The 20,951-nt window shown below is 43.6% G+C and overlaps 1 protein-coding gene across 1 annotated transcript; it reads left to right on the plus strand.

Annotated features, from left to right (window-relative positions):
- The first annotated feature begins 492 nt into the window (after positions 1 to 492).
- On the plus strand, positions 493 to 20,647 carry TNFSF12 (TNF superfamily member 12). Its single transcript, XM_063449704.1, has 7 exons — positions 493 to 1,911; positions 12,156 to 12,191; positions 13,905 to 13,986; positions 15,201 to 15,263; positions 18,775 to 18,810; positions 18,887 to 19,011; positions 19,794 to 20,647. Exons 1-7 carry the CDS (start codon positions 1,744 to 1,746, stop codon positions 20,040 to 20,042), a joined length of 759 nt encoding a protein of 252 aa, XP_063305774.1. The 5' UTR covers positions 493 to 1,743; the 3' UTR covers positions 20,043 to 20,647.
- Positions 20,648 to 20,951: the final 304 nt, after the last annotated feature.

Below are 20,951 nucleotides of genomic sequence, written 5' to 3' on the forward strand. Positions count from 1 at the left end.
CTGCCCAATCACAGGAAATGGCTGGGATGCACGCTATGAAGGTTGGACATGTCATCAATGAATGTATATATATAGGAGAGGTAACAGAACATATGCCAGATTCATGATGTTTGTGTCATGTTATGGACCTCTCAGAACACTCTGTGCACAGGACAGGTGCTAAGGACGCACACTCAATGCAACGTGCACCTTGCTGGTAAGACTGTCGCTATTTTCATCCGATCCGTCCATCCGTCTATCCTTCCATCCTTCCACCTCTTTCTGTATTATAATAATAATAATAATAATAATCTATTTATCTGTATCTCTCTAGCTAACTCTATATTTATCTCTATCCATCTGCAACTGTATCTTATAAATCTCTTTATCTATCTGTCTGTAATAGTATCTTTATCTCTGTGTCTGTCTTTGTTTTTCTGTAACAGTTTCTTCTCTGTCTGCTTGTTACTGGCACATGTGCTCTTAGATTTCCATTCTTTCATTATCTTCCTTACTCTCTCCCAGCCTTTCTTTCCTCTGTCTCCATCTTTTCTCTCCTCTATCACTCACTTTTTCTCTGTCCCTCCCTCCCTCGTCTCCCATTCTCTTCCCCCTCCCTTTTTTCTCTCTATTTCCTGTCATTCTTTTTTTTTTTTTTCTTTTTTTTTTACTTCTCTCTGGAACTGGCCCAGAAACTAGAAAAACACACATTTCCGACCAGCTGAATACAAGCTCTCCTCCTGTTCTCTCTTCCTCCTTCTCTTCCTCCGATCTTAGGGTTGCTATCTCCTCGCCTCTTTAAACCACTACCCCAACATCTGTCTCCTGTAACTATCTGCAGGGAAGATATGCTGCCACTGTACTCAACTTCCAAATAGCTGTCAGAAAAATCTTACAAAAAGAATAACAAACGCCCAAGTTTTTAATATTTTTTTTTGCTCATAATTTATTTGCTTTGCATTGCTTTTTTTATACTTATGTCATTTTTTATCTATTTTCTTTTTTTTAAAATTTCCTGGAAAAGACCCACGGGTTTCAAAAGCATGGTCAGTGTTCTGTCAAAAAAAAAAACATGTAACTATTTCTGTACGACAAAACTGGGAAACTGAAGAAGGCGTGTAACAGAAATTTGTTGTTTCTTTTTAGATATTGTTTGTTTATATTTTTGAATCTCTTTCACACGGGATGCTGAGACATGGATGAGCCATCGTTCCACAGGATTGTATGATTTCTGCCGTTTTTTAAGACTCTGCTTATTTTATTTAGTTCATTTGAAGACGCCAGCAAGGATATTTATTAGATACATTTAAGTATAAGAATTACTTGCGTTTTGGTTAACAAAAAAAAAGAAAAGAAAAGCTAAGTAAATCCAACGTGGGAAAACAGTCTGGATATATTTAGAAGACCTGCTTTTGGATATTGTAAAATCTTCATATAACACTTTTGAACGACCATTTTTAACAACTGCTAGAAGTATCAGCCGATTAAAAGCCGAAGAACGCGACAATGTTATATTGCTCTGTATTTGTGGCATTTACTTGAAATGTACAGCCTTTTCCTTGAATCCCATTTCTATTTGGCATTGAATTTCGATCTCAAGCTGACCGATTAACCAATCTAAGAATTTATTGATCAATCAAGTCACTATTGGGGATTTCGCACAGGTGTACTTTTTTTTTTACATTTTTTTTTTTTTTTTTAATTCTCTACCCCTTCTTGAAAACTCTTGCAGATAAATGAGGTGAGAAAAATAAAAGATCATCAATGTCTCGTTGGCGGAAGAAGGGAGCTAGGAGAGGCACCCTGCTTCTCCTGCTTCTTGTGGCACTGGTGCTGGGGGGTACAGCTTTCTGCTTGGCATCGGTAAACCTGATACTGACGACTACAATCTGGGGACAGAAGTTGTGCCAGGCGCACGCCTTACTACACCAGGTAAGAAGGCTGCTGTGGCCTACTCCAGAAGTTCTAGCTCTGCACACTCTTGCTAACGAGGCCTGTAAGTAAGCAAGATTGGTTCAGGACTATACGATTGTATGCCTTATTCCTTTCCCTTCACCAACTGGGCTATTGGCCTATAATTTTAGGGGTTCTATATGATGATCCAGCCTTGAATGGTTCTAGATGCAGGTGCCAGCGAGTGGCATTAGACTCATCTTCACACAAGGTAGTTGGAACCAAGTATCCCTCAACCAATCCTTGGATCAATTGGCTTATTCTTTCGAAAATTCTAAGTAGGAATGTCACGGGTTTGGGTGAATGAGCTCAGGATCAGGGGTGGGCTGGGCCGGGGGGCAGGGAGGCAATTGCCCCCCAGGCCGCACGAAATTATTTTAGGACCGGCCGCGGCGGGCCGGCCCTTTAAATGCTGCAGCCGCCGAGCGCTCTTTACAGAGCGCTCAGACGGCTGCAGCAGCTTCTCCCCTCCCCTGTAGGCGGCCGAGCTGCACTCCGGTCCGCGGTCCCGGCCGGAGTGATGGGAAGGTGCACACTGAGTGTGCACTTCCTGTCAGTCCGGCCGGGTACAGGAAACAGAAACTCCTGTTCCGCGCGGAACAGGAGTTTCTCTTTCCTGTACCCGGCCGGACTGACAGGAAGGTGCACACTGAGCACCTTCCTATCACTCCGGCCGGAACCGCGGACCGGAGTGCAGCTCGGCCACCTACAGGGGAGGGGGTAAGAAGAAGGGGGGGAAGAGTAAGAAGAGGGGAGGGGGGAGAGAGTAAAAAGAGGGGGGGAGAGAGTAAAAAGAGGGGGGGAGAGAAAAATGAGGGGAGGGGGGGAGAGTAAGAAGAGGGGGGGGAGAGTAAAAAGAGGGGAGGGGGGAGAGTAAAAAGAGGGGAGGGGGGAGAGTAAAAAGAGGGGAGGGGGGAAAGTAAAAAGAGGGGAGGGGGGAGAGTAAGAAGAGGGGAGGGGGAGAGTAAGAAGAGGGGAGGGGGGAGAGTAAGAAGAGGGGAGGGGGGAGAGTAAGAAGAGGGGGGGTGTAAGAAGAGGGGAGGGGGGGAGAGTAAGAAGAGGGGAGGGGGGAGAGTAAGAAGAGGGGGGGTGTAAGAAGAGGGGAGGGGGGAGAGTAAGAAGAGGGGAGGGGGGAGAGTAAGAAGAGGGGAGGGGGGAGAGTAAGAAGAGGGGAGGGGGGAGAGTAAGAAGAGGGGAGGGGGAGAGTAAGAAGAGGGGAGGGGGGAGAGTAAGAAGAGGGGAGGGGGGGAGAGTAAGAAGAGGGGAGGGGGGGAGAGTAAGAAGAGGGGAGGGGGGAGAGTAAGAAGAGGAGGGGGAGAGTAAGAAGAGGGGGGGAGAGTAAGAAGAGGGGAGGGGGGAGAGTAAAAAGAGGGGAGGGGGAGAGTAAGAAGAGGGGAGGGGGGAGAGTAAGAAGAAGGGGGGAGTAAGAAGAGGGGAGGGGGGAGTAAGAAGAGAGGGGAGGGGGGAGTAAGAAGAGGGAAGAGGGAGTAAGAAGAGGGAAGAGAGGGAGTAAGAAGAGGGGAGGGGGAGTAAGAAGGAGGGGAGATAAGAAAAAGAGGGGGGTAAGAAGAAGAAGGGGGGAGTAAGAACAAGAGTGGGGAGTAATTAGAAGAAGGGGTAAGAAGAAGAGGGGGGGTAAGAAGAAGATGGGGGAGTAAGAAGAAGAGGGGGGAGTAAGAAGAAGAAGGGGGTAAGAAGAAGGGGGTAAGAAGAAGGGGGTAAGAAGAAGGGGGTAAGAAGAAGGGGGTAAGAAAAAGAATGGGGTAAGAAGAAGAAGGAAGGGGTAAGAAGAAGGAGGGGGTAAGAAGAAGGAGGGGGTAAGAAGAAGGAGGGGGTAAGAAGAAGGAGGGGGTAAGAAGAAGAAGAGGGGGTAAGAAGAAGTAGGAGGGTTAAGAAGAAGGGGGTAGTAATAAGAAGAAGGGGGTAAGAAGAACACAGGGAGGAGGGGGGTAAGAAGAACACAGGGGGGGGTGAGAACACACAGAGGGAGGGTGGAGGGGGGATGAGAAGAGCACAGGGAGGGTGGGTGAGTGTGAGAAGAGACCGCCTGGGGAGGGTGGGGGAGAGGAGAGACCACTAAGGGGCAGGGGAGAGATCTAAGGGACAGAAGGGACAGCTCTATAGGACAGGGGGCAAGACAGGGAGCTCTTTAACACTACGCGCACACACACACACACACACAATGCATCCCTATGCATACACAGAAACACACAATGCACCCCTATACATACACAGAAACACACAATGCATCCCTATACATACACAGAAACAGAACATGCTTCCCTTACACACAGAGAAACACACAATGCATCCATTACACACACACACAATGCAACCCTTACACACAAAGACAATGCATCATTTGCACACATACACAGAAACATACAATGCAAACCCTTACACACACATGCAAACACACACACACTGCTTTTCTTACATACACACAGAAACACAATGCATCTCTTACACTCAATGCACACACATACAGACACACACCTTGCATCCCTTATGCATACAAACACAGATTCACACAATGCATCCTTCACACACAACCAGAAACACATAATACATCCCTTATACACAAATACACACTGCTTCCACTACACACAAACACACTGCATCACCTGCACAAACTGGTATCCCTATACACTACATACCATAAGCACACATATGAGATAACACATAACACATCCCCTACACACTCCACTCCCTGTGAGCGAGCTCATGGGTGGGTGGAACATATAAGTGGACTTATGAGTGGGCCTTATGGGCATACTCACCGTCAGGCACTGGGGCCCAGACCTTGAGCTGTGTAAGAGGCCCCCAAAAAATGGAGCTGCTTCCAATTCTCCCAGAACGTTGAATTTTGTGACCACAGTTGCAAACAGCCTCCAGAGGTCCTGTTCTACACCAGACCAGTGGAGCCAAACTGCAGCCCATCATCATCCTCATCTAATTGTAAGTAGGCAATCTAGTATATTATTAGTGACACTAATCTATAATTTACCTCACATTAAAGGGACACTATAGCTTAATGAAGTGGTTCTGGTGTCTATAGCTGGTCCCTGCAGGCTTTTTAATGTAAACACACACTGTGTGCAGCACTGGCGTTAGTTCATATGGCAGATCATATGGGTAGGGCATTGTGATGTCACATGGGGGGGGGGCGGCAAATTAATATTTTGTCTAGGGCGGCAAAAATCCTTGCACCGGCTCTGATCCTGGGCAGGTGCACCAGTCTACTGGTGACCCACAGGAGGGGAGTGCACTGATTGCACTGCACTCTACTCCTGCCCAGACCCGTCTTGACCGCAGTGCAAGTGCCCTCTGCCCCTAATTTACAGTGGCTCACACTCACAACAAGCAGTGCCTAGAGCCCTTTGCAGAGACGGAAACAAAGAGGTTCTGCGGCAGCTGGCCGTCCTGCAAGCATTACATTAAACAGCTGTTCCCCATGCAGCCACAGATGGCGTTGTTCTGGGAGACTGTGATTACTCTTCACTTCCTCCCAGCCTACAGAGCAGTGCATGGGGGAGAGAGGAGGAGGCATGATTTAATCTTGAATAAATCCTCTAAGCAAACCTTTATAAATTTGGGGGGATCAGCTCTGTTTCCACAGTTTATAGGTGTTTACTCTCATCTCTGTATTAATATTGAGGGATGTCTAAGTAGTAACATCAGTGTGTGTCAGCAGGGCCAGCCGTTAGGGTGGGCAAGCTGTGCGGTCATGCAGGGTGCCATGACAACAGAGGCGCCCGGCGGCCAACACAGCTCACAAGTTGGGTACACCAGCATATTTAATTTAAACGATTCGCTGGTGGTCCACTGGTGCGCACCAGCAGTAGGTGCAGTCAGATCATATCCTCTCCCTCGTGGTTCCGGCGCTCAGTTAGTGAGTCAGAGCACAGGCTCAGAGATTCTCAGCCTGTGCTCTGACAACATTGAAAGTCAGAGCCGTGAAGGAGCGGGTATGGCAAAGAGCTACTGATTAGCATAACATCAATATCCGTTATAAAACCAGAAAAAGGTGGGCATGGATGGTGAACTGATTTGGTGGCGCAATGGGCCACTTGACTGGTTTTGCCCCCCAGGCCTAAGGCTGCCAGCCCTCCCCTGCTCAGGATGCAGAGATGGAGGCGAGCACAGTCACCAAATGAACAGGTCTTTTATTTATAACGTAATTGCAGGTTTCATATGCAGAAAATAAAGATAATTATTTCAATGTGCAAATAAAGGTCTTTAAAGAAAATAGAGTCCTTTACCAGAGTTACTTCACTAGGTAAGGCAGTCCAAAGGAGAATCAGCATTGCAATGGTTAATCCAATGCAAGATCAAATATGCAAAAGTCCTTTAACCCCTTAAGGACACATGACGTGTGACATGTCATGATTCCCTTTTTTTCCAGAAGTTTGGTCCTTAAGGGGTTAAAGGGGAATCGGCATTGCAAGGGTTAATCCAAGGATACACAGCATGGGGTTTTCCATAAACACAGGTAGGCAATATGCCTTAGGAGATGGCTAGTTACTCCTAGGGATGAACAAAACAGCTGAGCTTTAATAGGGGAAAGGGAATAAGGGCCCTCCCATGAGGAGGGGTCTAAGGACCTATATAAGGAGACAGGGTAACCAGTGGTCAGGTGAGACAAATCTCCTATGTGTGTGGGACGCTATGTCCGTTTGTATACCCACTGACCTCCACACTGCTTCCAGGTAACTAATTCTAGGGTGCACGGGATTCTAAGAGTTTTAAAAGAATCCTGGGGCAGCGTGTGGGTCATGGTACACATGTCACCTGCTCCGTCCACTGGAAGGGAAACACACTGGCGGACAGGTGAGGTCTGTGGGGACACTTTTACATGCCACGACACACATAGTGTGGACGCAGCGTTTAGGGAAACTGCAGTGGGGATGGTGCGCCTGGCACTGCATATTGGCATGGACTACAGGCGGCCGGGAGGTAGGAGCAGCGTGTCTCCCACCACCGGGATGCTGAGGAACACGTGGCGTCGGTGAGTGAGTGAAGCACCCCGGGTGCCATGACAAGGAATATGTTTTTGCTTTAATCTGCTCATTTCCCAGTTCACTTATTATACTTGTCTGTGCCATTTCCTCTTCACGTGAAATAATGCTTGTTGTTCTTGTTGAGTGTTTGTTTTGCATAGCCACGTGTAAAGTCAAACAGTTCTTGAGAATGCTTTAACAATGTCTGCCCCTACCACCCTCCCAGATAATTTGCACGCTTGGCATGATCTACAGACACAGATAGGGCAATGGATGGGGCATGCGTGCTCACGCAGGACTGTCTGCTGCCAACAGAAACTCGAACCCCCATTTATTATGGTGTCACCAACAGATTCTGCAGTGCTGTGCATTTTATTAAACAAAGCATACAACTAACTGATTGCAGAATAAATTGGGGTTATTTGCTGAAACCTGCATTTTACTAGTAAATACAATTCTCAGCATTGTGGAGATAATTCCCAAATGCTATTATCATTTATTGGGATTATCCTGGAATCGTAGCTCCTTCTAATGAATCTGAACAGCCCCAGCTCATGAGTTAGTTAGGAGTCATAATACATAGAGGGCCCCCAGTGCCCCCAGTGCCCCCATATTGATAACCATGAATTCCGTTAAACCATGGGAGGCACATGAAGGCTAACAAATTGCACATCCATCTGTTCAATCCCATACTGAGAGGCGAGAGCTTATTAAATGAATGTGGGGGCCTACTGGTCTGTAAATAGCCTAGAGAAGCCCCATTCAGTGCGTGAAAAGTTCATTTATAATTAATTAACAATTCATTGGAGGGGGTCTAACAGTCCTATCAATCAGATAAGTGGTAACTGTTTGTGCAACCTGTAGGTGAAATTTACATAGTTCTGTGTCCCCCTCAACCTACACAAACAAATCGGGGATGAGAAATCTTTGAAAGCATGACCTAATGTTAAAATTTAGCCATTGGCAGTCAGGTTGGGTTTGATAATTTTCTTGATTTATTTTACTTTTTTAAGGAATATGTATCTTTGCACGGGTCATATTTTAGCCAAACCGGACTGCTCCAAATTGTAATTGTAATTCCAGCTTTGATAGCCTTAATAAACAAATTGCAGAGTTTCATTGTGTAGGGCACAGTAGATAAGGACTGTTCTCCATTAGCAATCAGTTGTATGATATTTATAGTTTATAGAACACCAGAAGATTCTGCAGTGCTTGCACAACATAAACAGGATTACAGGCACACGGGTGTTTATCAAGAACGAGATGAAGAATTCCAGAGAACAGGAGCAGCAAAGTCAAAGATCTAGAGTTGGCAGTTGGTAAGAGGTAAAGACAGGAGACAAGTCTTGGCTTTGAAGCTGTTTGGCATGGCTCAGGATATAGAAAGGTGTTTTGGATTGTGAGCTATAAAGGATAGCTAGCTACAGAGGGTTGCAAAGTAAGATTATTTTGAGGAGTGAAGTATGATAATAATAGAGCGAGAGTGTGTAATGATACGCTCACACTTAGCTTTTGGAGACAGTTACCTGATGTCCCCAAAATTGGAGACAGGAGGCGAAAATCGGAATCCACTGAAATCAGCATGGCTAGGGAGATTGGATTGATGAACTTTACATTTTTATATTTGCATCTTACATACTGTGCAATGCCTATTTCAGACTACTTCCCATGGACAACCTGTGCCACCATTTGATTTCCATTAAGTCAGGGAGCGATCGCTAGCTTAGCGCCACTAGATAGTCTTAATAATGATTGCAGTGTTGTACTCGCATCAAAAGGATTGTTTGAGATATGTAATGATATAACTTCTATTTTCTGGAGAGATACTGTTGGCTGACCAGTTCTCCAGGACTCCATCTGTAGTATCTCAATGTCATGGATTACCATTGACATTATCATCCCGCTTGGTAATGGTTTAACTTCTTAATTGGGATCCGCTGGAATCCTCTTTAACCTGAAGCCTAGCCTGGCGGTGCATAGCGTAACTCATTGGCTGAGAGTAATCAGTTGATGGTCTCAGCCAGCGAGTTAGCCCTGCACTGGAGGACTTACATCAGAAGAAGCTCCTATCGGGTGCTTGAAGTAGTTGTGGTGCTAATGGTGAACTTTTAATGTATTTTATATATTTATATTGGTTTTCTTTTGACATTGCAACACCAATAGGGTTAAGCTGCAGTTAGCTTCAGGTGATGTGCCAGTGTAGCAGAGGTTAACAGGGAACTGCCTCTTCTAGGGCATTTACACCACTGAAAAAGATTTAGCAAATGACATCACAATCACACATTGCAAATGAGGAGGCAACGAGCAAGGTTGTTTGACTTGTCTTCTGCTCTGTGTGCTGTCTCTACAGGGACTGTCACGTACAAAGGACAGAGCTTATAGTAGCCGCCCAGTTGCAGGGTAAAGAGGTGCACAATTCATTCTACGTTTTAATGATATTTTTCACACCTCTCAAATACTTAGTTGCTAAATATATGAACAAGTAAAACATAATATAAAAAATCCAGAAAGTGACCGTTCCCCTACTCTGCTTAATATGTAGGTGATTTGTCGCCATGTAGGAAATATAGAAGATCTGTAGTTGTACTGGGCTGAGATTATCCTTTTTAACATTCTGTTGGCTGTTTTAGCATTATGTTGGCGTAAGGCTAGGGGGGTAGCCATCAAATGGGAAATTCCAATCCCTCTATATAGTTACATGGGAGAAGAATGTAGGGGCTTTAAAAAAAAAACCAAAAAACAACAACCAAAGAACAAGCAAATAAGGGGTAGAGAGGTGGGGAGGGTTTATCTCAGGGAGGGAGGGAGACGGAGAGAAGTCACTCCGTCTGTAAGGGATAAGCAGATTCCCAGCTGCCAAAGTCACGTGTGCTGGGGACGTAACTAGCCCCCAGCACACAAATGCTGATTACTCTGTATGTGCAGCATACAGAGCATTTCAAACAAAAACACTGCACATATACAGGTGATACTCAAAAAATTAGAATATCGTGCAAAAGTTAATTTATTTCAGTAATGCAACGTAAAAGGGGAAACTAATATATGAGATAGACGCATTACATGCAAAGCAAGATAGTTCAAGCCGTGATTTGTCATAAGTGCGATGATTATGGCTTACAGCTCATGAAAACCCCAAATCCACAATCTCAGTAAATTAAAATATTACATGAAATCAATAAAACAAGGAGTGTACCTAGCACAATATCAGACCTCTGAAAAGTATAAGCATGCATATGGACTCAGTACTTAGTTTGGGCCCTTTTTGCAGCAACTACTGCCTCAATGCGGCTTGGCATGGAAGCTATCAGCCTGTGGCAATGCTGAGGTGTTATGGAAGACCAGGATGCTTTAATAGAGGCCTTCAGCTCTTCTGCATTGTTCAGTCTCATGTCTCTCATCTTTCTCTTGGCAATGCCCCATAGATTCTCTATGGGGTTCAGGTCAGGTGAGTTTGCTGGCCAATCAAGCACAGTAACCCCACTGTCATTGAACCAGGCTTTGGTGCTTTTGGCAGTGTGGGCAGGTGCCAAGTCCTGCTGGAAAATGAAGTCCGCATCCCCATAAAGCTCGTCTGCGGAAGGAAACATTATGTGATCCAAAATCTCCCGGTAGACGGCTGCATTGACCCTGGACTTAATGAAGCACAGTGGACCAACACCAGCAGATGACTTGGCTCCCCAAGTCAACACAGACTGTGGAAACTTCACACTGGACTTCAAGCATCTTGCAGTGTGTGCCTCTCCATTCTTCCTCCATTCTTCCTCCAGACTCTGGGTCCTTGGTTTCCAAATGAGATGCAAAAGTTGCTCTCATCAGAAAAGAGGATTTTGGACCACTGAGCAACAGACCAGGTCTGTTTTTCTTTAGCCCAGGAAAGACACTTCTGACGTTGTTTGACAAGAGGAATACGACATCTGAAGCCCATGTCCAGGATCCGTCTATGTGTAGTGGCTCTTGATACACTCACTTCAGCCCCAGTCCACTCCTTGTGAAAGTCCCCAACACTGTTGAATGGCCTTTTCCTGACAATCCTCTCCAGGCTGTGGTCATCCCTGCTGCTTGTGCACCTTTTTCTTCCACACTTTTCCCTTCCACATAACTTTCTATTAATGTGATTTGATACAGCACTTTGGGAACATCTAACTTCCTTCGCAATTACCTTTTGAGGCTTTCCCTCCCTATGGAGGGTGTCAATGATGGTTTTCTGCACAACTGTCAGGTCAGCAGCCTTCCCCATGATTGTGATTCCTACTGAACCAGACTGAGAGACCATTGAAAGGCTCAGAAACCCTTTGCAGGTGTTATGGCTTACTTAGCTGATTAGAGTGGGACACTGTGAGCCTAGAATATTGCACCTTTTCACAATATTCTTATTTACTGAGATTGTGGATTTGGGGTTTTCATGAGCTGTAAGCCATAATCATCGCACTTATGACAAATCACGGCTTGAACTATCTTGCTTTGCATGTAATGCGTCTATCTCATATATTAGTTTCCCCTTTTACGTTGCATTACTGAAATAAATTAACTTTTGCACGATGTTCTAATTTTTCAAGTATCCCCTGTAGACTCCATCCACCATGACCACTTAAAATCAATAAAGTGGTCATGGTGTTTGGAGTAACCCTGTAACATGCTCAGGTCGCATCTGACGAAGAATAGACAGAGCGCCGTTCATAAATATGTGATGCCAAAACACACATTCCACAGTTATGTATTTTAATATAACATGATCGATTTATTTTATTTATTAACGTATTGCTCAACGGCAGCACTGCAGGAGTGGCAAAGATTATCTATTCTCTGCCATTCCAGCTGCCGATCAATGGAACACAGACACAGACACACCCATACGAAACAAACAGCAGATATACACCCACACAGATAATATAGATACACACACACAGACACAAACACGCACACATTAAAAAAAGTTGCTGAAAGTAAAATTCAGTTTACGTGATTGTGAAGGTATTGTGATAAGATATACAAGCAGGTTGCAGTAAGGAAGAATGTGAGGCCTTTCTCATCTATTAGGTCCTGTCTAGTGAGGCCTAGCAGGTCCAGACTCACAAATGTTATCCACCATCCAATAACACATATCTAGTAGATAGAATAACATATCTAGTAGATGTGATAATGTATGGTGAAGTGCCGTGTACTTAGGATGAATTGAATGCTGATGAATATTGTGTTTTTAACCATATTGTCGCTTGTTTTCAGGATCCTTCCATTTATGAACCAAAGACAGGGTCGCAGGTAAGTTAACAAATTGTGACATCAATCGTTCGGGCCACTTATTATTAAGCATCCTGGGCGGTGAATCAAATCACAGTTTGCTTCACCTGTGCTTGGGGAGAGAGGGTTTTCCCTTTCTACTTTTCCCTGAAGGGACCCTCTGCTTTTTGGGTATCTCTGTCCAAGAGATCGACTGGAAGAAATATTTTACAATAGGTACATTTGCAAAGAACAAAATACCAACCAACCGTGCCAACAGGCTGCCATATATCTATCTAATTACTAATTGTTTCCTGTCCTAAATTCTCTAGGACACAGGAGGGTGCGTGAATGTGATCTCACATTATTATTATTGGTATTTATATAGCGCCTTACATTAAAAGGGGAATTTAACAAATGAGCCAATAATGAAATGTTACGGGAACAACATGTGTAATTATCTAATGATATATAAACATAATTCATCCTTCAGGACGGTCTGCCCGCAGTAAGTAATTATTATTATTATAGCAATTTATATGCACAGGTCCTGTTAACATAGGGACCATTTTAACGGATGCTCCAGGCCCATACACTACAATAATAAGGTCTAGCCACTTGACATTTTAAAGATTTTTATTTATTTATGTGATTTGCAGCTACTCGAAGTGCTCAGTGTCATATTCATAGTACAGATATCCACAGTTATCCTCCCTGGGCTGCCTGAGATATTTGGAAGACGCAGGCCATAGCATAGCAGATAGCTATACATACCTTCCAACTCCATCATCGGGTAGGAGGAGGGAAATAGTGGGCTGGCCAGAGATACAAAGATGTCACTGGCTCTGTCCGTCCGAAGGATTGGCAGCTTGGCTACTTTTCACCTTATTTTAATCGCTAAGGAGGTCAATAAAAATTGTGGCTTGCAATTAAATTGCAGCAGATTTGGACCATGGAGCAATGTAGGATGGTTGCCAGGTCTGATGAATCACAGTTTGTTTTAGATCAGTTGGATGGCCAGGTGAGTGTGTGTCGTTTACCTGGGGAGGAGATGGTAGCAGGATGCACTATGGGAACAAGGCAGGACGGTGGAGGCAGTGTTAAGCTCTGGCCAATGTTCTGCTGGGAAACCTTGGGTCCTGGCACTCATGTGGCTGTTACGTTGACACATAACACCTGCCTACAGATTGTTGCAGACCACGTACACGTACAGTTATGGCGATGGTGTTCCCTGATGGTTGTAGCCTCTTTCAGCAGGATAATGCACCCTGCCACACTGCAAAAAATATTCAGAGTGTGGTCAGCTGACGCTCAGAGCCCATCATTCAGCTGCTGGATCAGCAGAAGCCAGCTGTTATGATTCTGCTGAACAGGATCCTCGGTGCCCGGCGCGGCGCAGGTAGAAGCTCAGACCATTGTAAAACGGTTTGCCCTGTGACCATAAGGGCGCCAGGGTACCAATTAAATCACAAAGTTTTAATCAGGTTGTAAAATATTAGCACAGAAGCAGAAATAGCATTGTTGTTTTCTAAAATAGGTGCAATAAAATTAATTCATAGGAAATGGTCAAATGTGCTGCCTATGAGTATCGGTCAGTAACGTGATGTAAGTTCTGCAAATGCTACTTGTAAAAATGTCGATGGAACGTAAGACCAAGAATCTAATTACAGCTACTGATTGGGCTTAGAGACCTTGGCCTTCAAATAAACCCTACATCTGCAATAATGGAAAAAAAAAATCTTATTTTATTTTCAGAACTTTTATCAAAATGTTTGGGAGAAACAGCAATTTCTATATGAGAAACTGAGGGAGGAAAAAGATCGTCACAAACGCTCAGGTAACTTTAAAAGGACAATAGTCTCGTGTAAATGTCAGTATTCTCTGCACCTTTTCAGTCCTGGCTGAGGCTCTACAATGGTATGAATACATACCTCGCAGCATTTCAATACTGCTTCCAGCACCGATTTGATCTATTATAGTAATAAATGGCAAATTAAATGGCAAATTGAAATGAATGTAATAAGTGTGAATGGGAGACAGATCCACATTAAGAGTATAGTGCTGATTTGTCTCATATTTATGGTTAAACGCGGTCATTTGAGTTTGCTATTGGTACTATAAATCGTACTGATCACATCGAGGAACTAAGGGATTTAACCTGCCCGGTCCCCTGGAGATCCATCACATTCACATATCAAAAAATATTATGTTACATTGAGGTGCTATGCACGGTCTCTTAAAAGGACACTCCACTGCCAAAATATAATAAATATATTGTAATAAAACAATCACAGTTTAGAAGATATGCCCCATTAAAAACATTTATTCATTTAATTATGCATTATATTAATTGGAGTTATACCTAAAAACAGCTTGCAAAAGCCGCAGATCTCCTGTATGCAGGCTTTGAAAGCCCTCCCCTTCTAACCCTGCCCAGACTTTCTGTGGCTGTCCAATCACAGACTTCCCAATACAGCTCAATGAGAAGTCTTTGCAAGTCAGGTGCTCTGGGCAATTGCTGCCTCTTGAGTTTAGTTCCACTGAGCTAAACAAACCAGGAAGTAACAGGACTGGTTGTGTGATTGACAGTCAAGGGGGTATAACAAGGTTTATTTAGAAAAGTGTCCATTTATATTGAAATCTGCTCTTTTTGTAAAATTAAAAAAAAGAGCACACACTCTTCACACATAAAACATTGAAGTGTGTCCCTTTAAGCCTCCCAGTAAACATGTGATGATTCCCTACACGGCTTTACTTTCGTGTACATTGAAGGGTGTTGACATCATCTCCTATGAACACGAGACCAGGCTGGGAAGCAGTGTGGCAGATCCCTGAAGAAACAATACATCTTAATGCAGTGGTTATGGTGCACAGACCCTGTCCCGTTTTCAGACAGCATAAAACATTGACATTTCAGAGAAACTTGCAATATTGCATTATTCTTGGCATTCCCGGGACAGTTCAGCTATAATAACACACATATTGTGTAATTGTGTATTAGGACTTTAAGTGGCTTAAAGGCTTCTTACAGCACGTTGTCTTTTTTTTCAGTGAGAAATAAAAAAAACAAAGGAAACCGCAAACCCACGTTAGTTTCAGCAGCTCATTATGAAGGTAAAAAATGGTAACTTGTTTCTCATACAAACCAGGATTCTGTATCATAAATTACAAACCTCCTCTAATCCCACACAGCCCCCTTATAACACCTCCTCTAATCCCACACAGCCTCCTTATAACACCTCCTCTAATCCCACACAGCCTCCTTATAACACCTCCTCTAATCCCACACAGCCCCCTTATAACACCTCCTCTAATACCACACAGCCCCCTTATAACACCTCCTCTAATCCCACACAGCCCCCTTATAACACCTCCTCTAATCCCACACAGCCTCCTTATAACACCTCCTCTAATCCCACACAGCCTCCTTATAACACCTCCTCTAATCCCACACAGCCCCCTTATAACACCTCCTCTAATACCACACAGCCCCCTTATAACACCTCCTCTAATCCCACACAGCCTCCTTATAACACCTCCTCTAATCCCACACAGCCCCCTTATAACACCTCCTCTAATACCACACAGCCCCCTTATAACACCTCCTCTAATCCCACACAGCCCCCTTATAACACCTCCTCTAATCCCAAACAGCCCCCTTATAACACCTCCTCTAATCCCACACAGCCCCCTTATAACACCTCCTCTAATCCCACACAGCCCCCTTATAACACCTCCTCTAATCCCAAACAGCCCCCTTATAACACCTCCTCTAATCCCACACAGCCCCCTAATAACACCTCCTCTAATCCCACACAGCCCCCTTATAACACCTCCTCTAATCCCACACAGCCCCTTATAACACCTCCTGGGGGCTTATAACACCTCCTATTACCCCACACAGCCCTCCTTATAACACCAACTCATATTACTCCATACTATTACTCTGTATAATCTCCCAATAACTCCTCCTATAACTCCATATAACCCTCCCTATAACTCCTCCTATAACTCCATATAACCCTCCCTATAACTCCTCCTATTACTCCATATAACCTCCCTATAACTCCTCCTATTACTCCATATAACCCCTCCTATTATTCCATATAACCCTCTCTATAACTCCTCGTATTACTCCATATAACCCCCCCTATTACTCCATATAATCCTCTCTATAACTCCTCCTATAACTCCATATAATCCTCCCTATGACTCCTCCTATAACTCCATATAACGCTGCCCATAACTTCTCCTAATTCTCCATATAACCCTCCCTATAGCTCTCTTATTACTCAGTATAACTCTCCCTATAACTCCTCCTATTACTCCGTATAACCTCCCTATGACACTCCCTATTACTCCATATAACCTCCCTATAACTCCTCCTATTACTCCATATAACTCTCCCTATAACTCCTCCTATTACTCTATATAACCTCCCTATAACTCCTCCTATTACTCCATATAAACCTCCCTATAACTCCTCCTATTACTCGTATAATCTCCCTATGACTCCCCCTATTACTCCATATAACCTCCCTATAACTCCTCCTATTAATCCATATAACCCTCCCTATAACTCCTGCTATTACTCCATATAACTCCTATAACTTCTGCTATTACTCTGTATAACCTCCCTATAACTCCCCCTATTACTCCATTTAACCCTCCCTATAACTCCTCCTATTACTCCATATAACTCTCCCTATAACTGCACCTATTACTCCGTATAACCTCCCTATGACTCCCCCTATTTTCATATAACCTCCCTATAACTCCTCCTATTACTCCATATAACTCTCCCTATAACTCCTCCTATTACTCCGTATAACCTCCCTATAACTCCCCCTATTACTCCATTTAACCCTCCCTATAACTCCTCCTATTACTCCATATAACTCTCCCTATAACTCCACCTATTACTCCGTATAACCTCCCTATGACTCCCCCTATTTTCGTATAACCTCCCTATAACTCCTCCTATTACTCCATATAACTCTCCCTATAACTCCTCCTATTACTCCGTATAACCTCCCTATAACTCCCCCTATTCCTCCATATAACCCTCTCTATAACTCCTCCTATTATTCCATATAACCCTCCCTATGACTCCCCTATTACTCCATAGAACCCTCCCTATAACTCCTCCTATTACTCTGTGTAACTCTCCCTATAACTCCTCCTATTACTCCATATAACCCTCCCTATAACTCCTCCTATTACTCTGTGTAACTCTCCCTATAACTCCTCCTATTACTCCATATAACCCTCCCTATGACTCCCCCTATTACTCCATAGAACCCTCCCTATAACTCCTCCTATTACTCTGTATAACTCTCCCTATAACTCCTCCTATTACTCCATATAACCCTCCCTATGACTCCCCCTATTACTCCATATAACCCTCCCTATAACTCCTCCTATTACTCTGTATAACTCTCCCTATAATTCCTCCTATTACTCCATATAACCTCCCTATAACTCCTCCTATTACTCCATATAACCCTCTCTATAACTCCTCCTATTACTCCATATAACCCTCCCTATAACTCCTCCTATTACTCTGTATAACTCTCCCTATAACTCCTCCTATTACTCCATATAACCCTCCCTATAACTCCTCCTATTACTCCGTATAACCATCCCTATGACTCTCCCTATTACTCCATATAACCTCCCTATAACTCCCCCTATTACTCCATATAACCCTCTCTATCACTCCTCCTATTACTCCATATAACCTCCCTATAACTCCTCCTATTACTCCATATAACCCTCCCTATAACTCCTCCTATTACTCCATATAACCCTCCCTATAACTCCTCCTATTACTCCGTATAACCATCCCTATGACTCTCCCTATTACTCCATATAACCTCCCTATAACTCCTCCTATTACTCCATATAACCCTCTCTATAACTCCTCCTATTACTCCATATAACCCTCCCTATAACTCCTCCTATTACTCTGTATAACTCTCCCTATAACTCCTCCTATTACTCCATATAACCCTCTCTATAACTCCTCCTATTACTCCATATAACCCTCCCTATAACTCCTCCTATTACTCCATATAACCCTCCCTATAACTCCTCCTATTACTCTGTATAACTCTCCCTATAACTCCTCCTATTACTCCATATAACCCTCTCTATAACTCCTCCTATTACTCCATATAACCCTCCCTATAACTCCTCCTATTACTCCATATAACTCTCCCTATAACTCCTCCTATTACTCCATATAACCCTCCCTATAACTCCTCCTATTACTCCATATAACTCTCCCTATAACTCCTCCTATTACTCCATATAACCCTCCCTATAACTCCTCCTATTACTCCATATAACCGTCCCTATAACTCCTCCTATTACTCCATATAACCTCTCCCTATAACTCCTCCTATTACTCCATATAACCGTCCCTATAACTCCTCCTATTACTCCATATAACCTCTCCCTATAACTCCTCCTATTACTCCATATAAGCCTATGCAGTAAAGTGGGTCCATTCTTTAATAGATGGAGCTAGTGGTATTCTATTATACTAAAGCCATGTCCTCACTAACACAGCAGGTGATGAAATACCAAACCTCATTGTATATTTCCAATTTTGTGTTTGCAGTGAGATTATCCAAGGGCGTGCTACAGACGAATGCAGGTAAGTCATGCACACAAACTGGCCTGTCACCTTCCTCTCTTTACATGAAACACATAATAATTTACCCTTATTGCAGACACAAATGGTACAGTCCGCAACTGGGTTGAAGTGCCCTTGAATGCCAGCAGCCCGGTCCATTATGATAATAAACGGGGAGAGTTTATTGTGGACCACAGAGGATTATATTATCTGTACTGTCAGGTAAGTTGGGCCTCCTCGCACTCTGTCCATAGGGACAAACCAGGCTGCCACCTACCTGCAGGGGGCACTGTAAGACCTGTCATGGCAGATATAACATACAGATATATAGCATTTAAACATGCCACCCCTAAAAAAACAAAAATGATTTATAAAAAAAAACAAAAAAAAAACGTATTCTACATCAGAAGTTCCTGCGTTGTTGCAAATCCCACAAGTTTTCCGCTTCCTGCAATAATCTTGGGCCAGACTAGGAAGGGCTGATGCTTGTTAGCCAATAATAGCTTACCCATTTTTTTTTCAGTGAAGGTACTGACTACTGAGCATATCTAAAAAACATTTGGAGAAGAGAATTATGGGATACATAGATAGCGGCTGCTCTCACCTTACAGATAGGTCCACTAAAGTGAACAGCCGTGGCTTCAGCTCCGTTATAGCAGGAATGAGACGGTGTGCTTGGAATGACCTTTTAAAAGTAACAATCCAATCAATTATCAATACACCTCGCTACAGAGATTATGGTGCCAAAGAACTACAAAGGTCCTCGCAAGTTCCCACTTTGTCTACCAACTAGGAAATCTGGTTTCATTCAAGAGTAAGTCAGGTTTAGCCAACCTTAGGCACTCCAGGTGGCATTGAATACATAGCCCATATTGCTCTTACAGCCATCATGCTGGCAAAGCTTCTTGGGAGATGTAGTCAACAACATCTGCAGCATCGAAGGTTGCCGAACCTTGTGAATAATTGTACACAGTTTTTTTAAAGTGACTTTGTCCCTTTCTTAGGTGCATTTTAATGACCACAGCATCTACATCAAGTTAGATCTCCTTCTCGATGGCTTTTTGAAGTTCCGCTGTCTGCAAGAATTCTCTGCTACTGCCACCAGCATCCGTGAATCTGAGAGGAAGACTTGTGGTGTCTCTGGCCTCCTCTCTCTACGCCCTGGTTCCTCCCTCCGTATTCAGACACTTCCCGAGATTAGCTTGAGAGCAGAGTCTTTCCTTACTTACTTTGGCCTCTTCCAGGTCCACTGAGTTTACCAGTTCTGAAAGAATCACCCAGAATGTGGGTGGGAGCAGCCAGTATGACACTGCTTCCAAACTGAACTACTGTATCAAATCTGGATTACTTCACCAGAATTCACTGCAAAACTACAAATCAAGACACCACTTTTACTATACAGCCCAGAAAGACTTGGAGAACCAGAAAACGAGAGACATCACCAGACCTTTTAAGGTCCAGATGTATAATAATCTAGAAGAGGTAGAAAGCAAGCTGCTAAGGGTCCATAATGCATTTAACATGTAGAGCAAAATAAGTGTCTCTTTAATCCCAAACTGCATTAACTATAATTAATTAGCGCAAGCCATTTGAAATCCAGAATCAGAGCACTATGAGATACAGAATGAGGGTGCTGTAAATTCCAGAATCAATCAACTATTGAATTGAGTATAAAGGACAAATTCCTTACAAAGACAAAAACCTATATGGATCATTGTGTATTTTAACTACAAAACCAAAAACAAGAGATACGATTGATGGGGTACAAGATAGAGCAGATGTTCCCTTGTATTTCAGATCTAGAACAAAAAAGTGAATAGCAAACAAAATCTGGGACAAATAGAGACCATGTCTCTATGTATGTTTCATCCAGGACCAGAGAAAAAGCAGATGGTAAGGGCTCTGAATATGATGAAAGCCTCACTTCACAGACATATCAGGAATAGAGTGCATTGGAAAACGTGTTCCAGACAAAGGTAAGAATATGTGTCCAGAAGCAGTAGGAACATGTGATTCCAGAGTTTTTCAGCTTCCAGAGGCTGCCATCAAGATTGGGAACCAATGCAAAAACATGAGCAATGTTACAAGCTGAGGTGTGGACTCTATAATTAAATGGAACTAGAGGATCTAGAAAGGACTGTTACTCTGGAGTCTAAAATGGG

This window comes from Pelobates fuscus, chromosome 3 (genome assembly GCF_036172605.1).
Source record: "Pelobates fuscus isolate aPelFus1 chromosome 3, aPelFus1.pri, whole genome shotgun sequence".
Classification (NCBI taxonomy): Eukaryota; Metazoa; Chordata; class Amphibia; order Anura; family Pelobatidae; genus Pelobates; species Pelobates fuscus.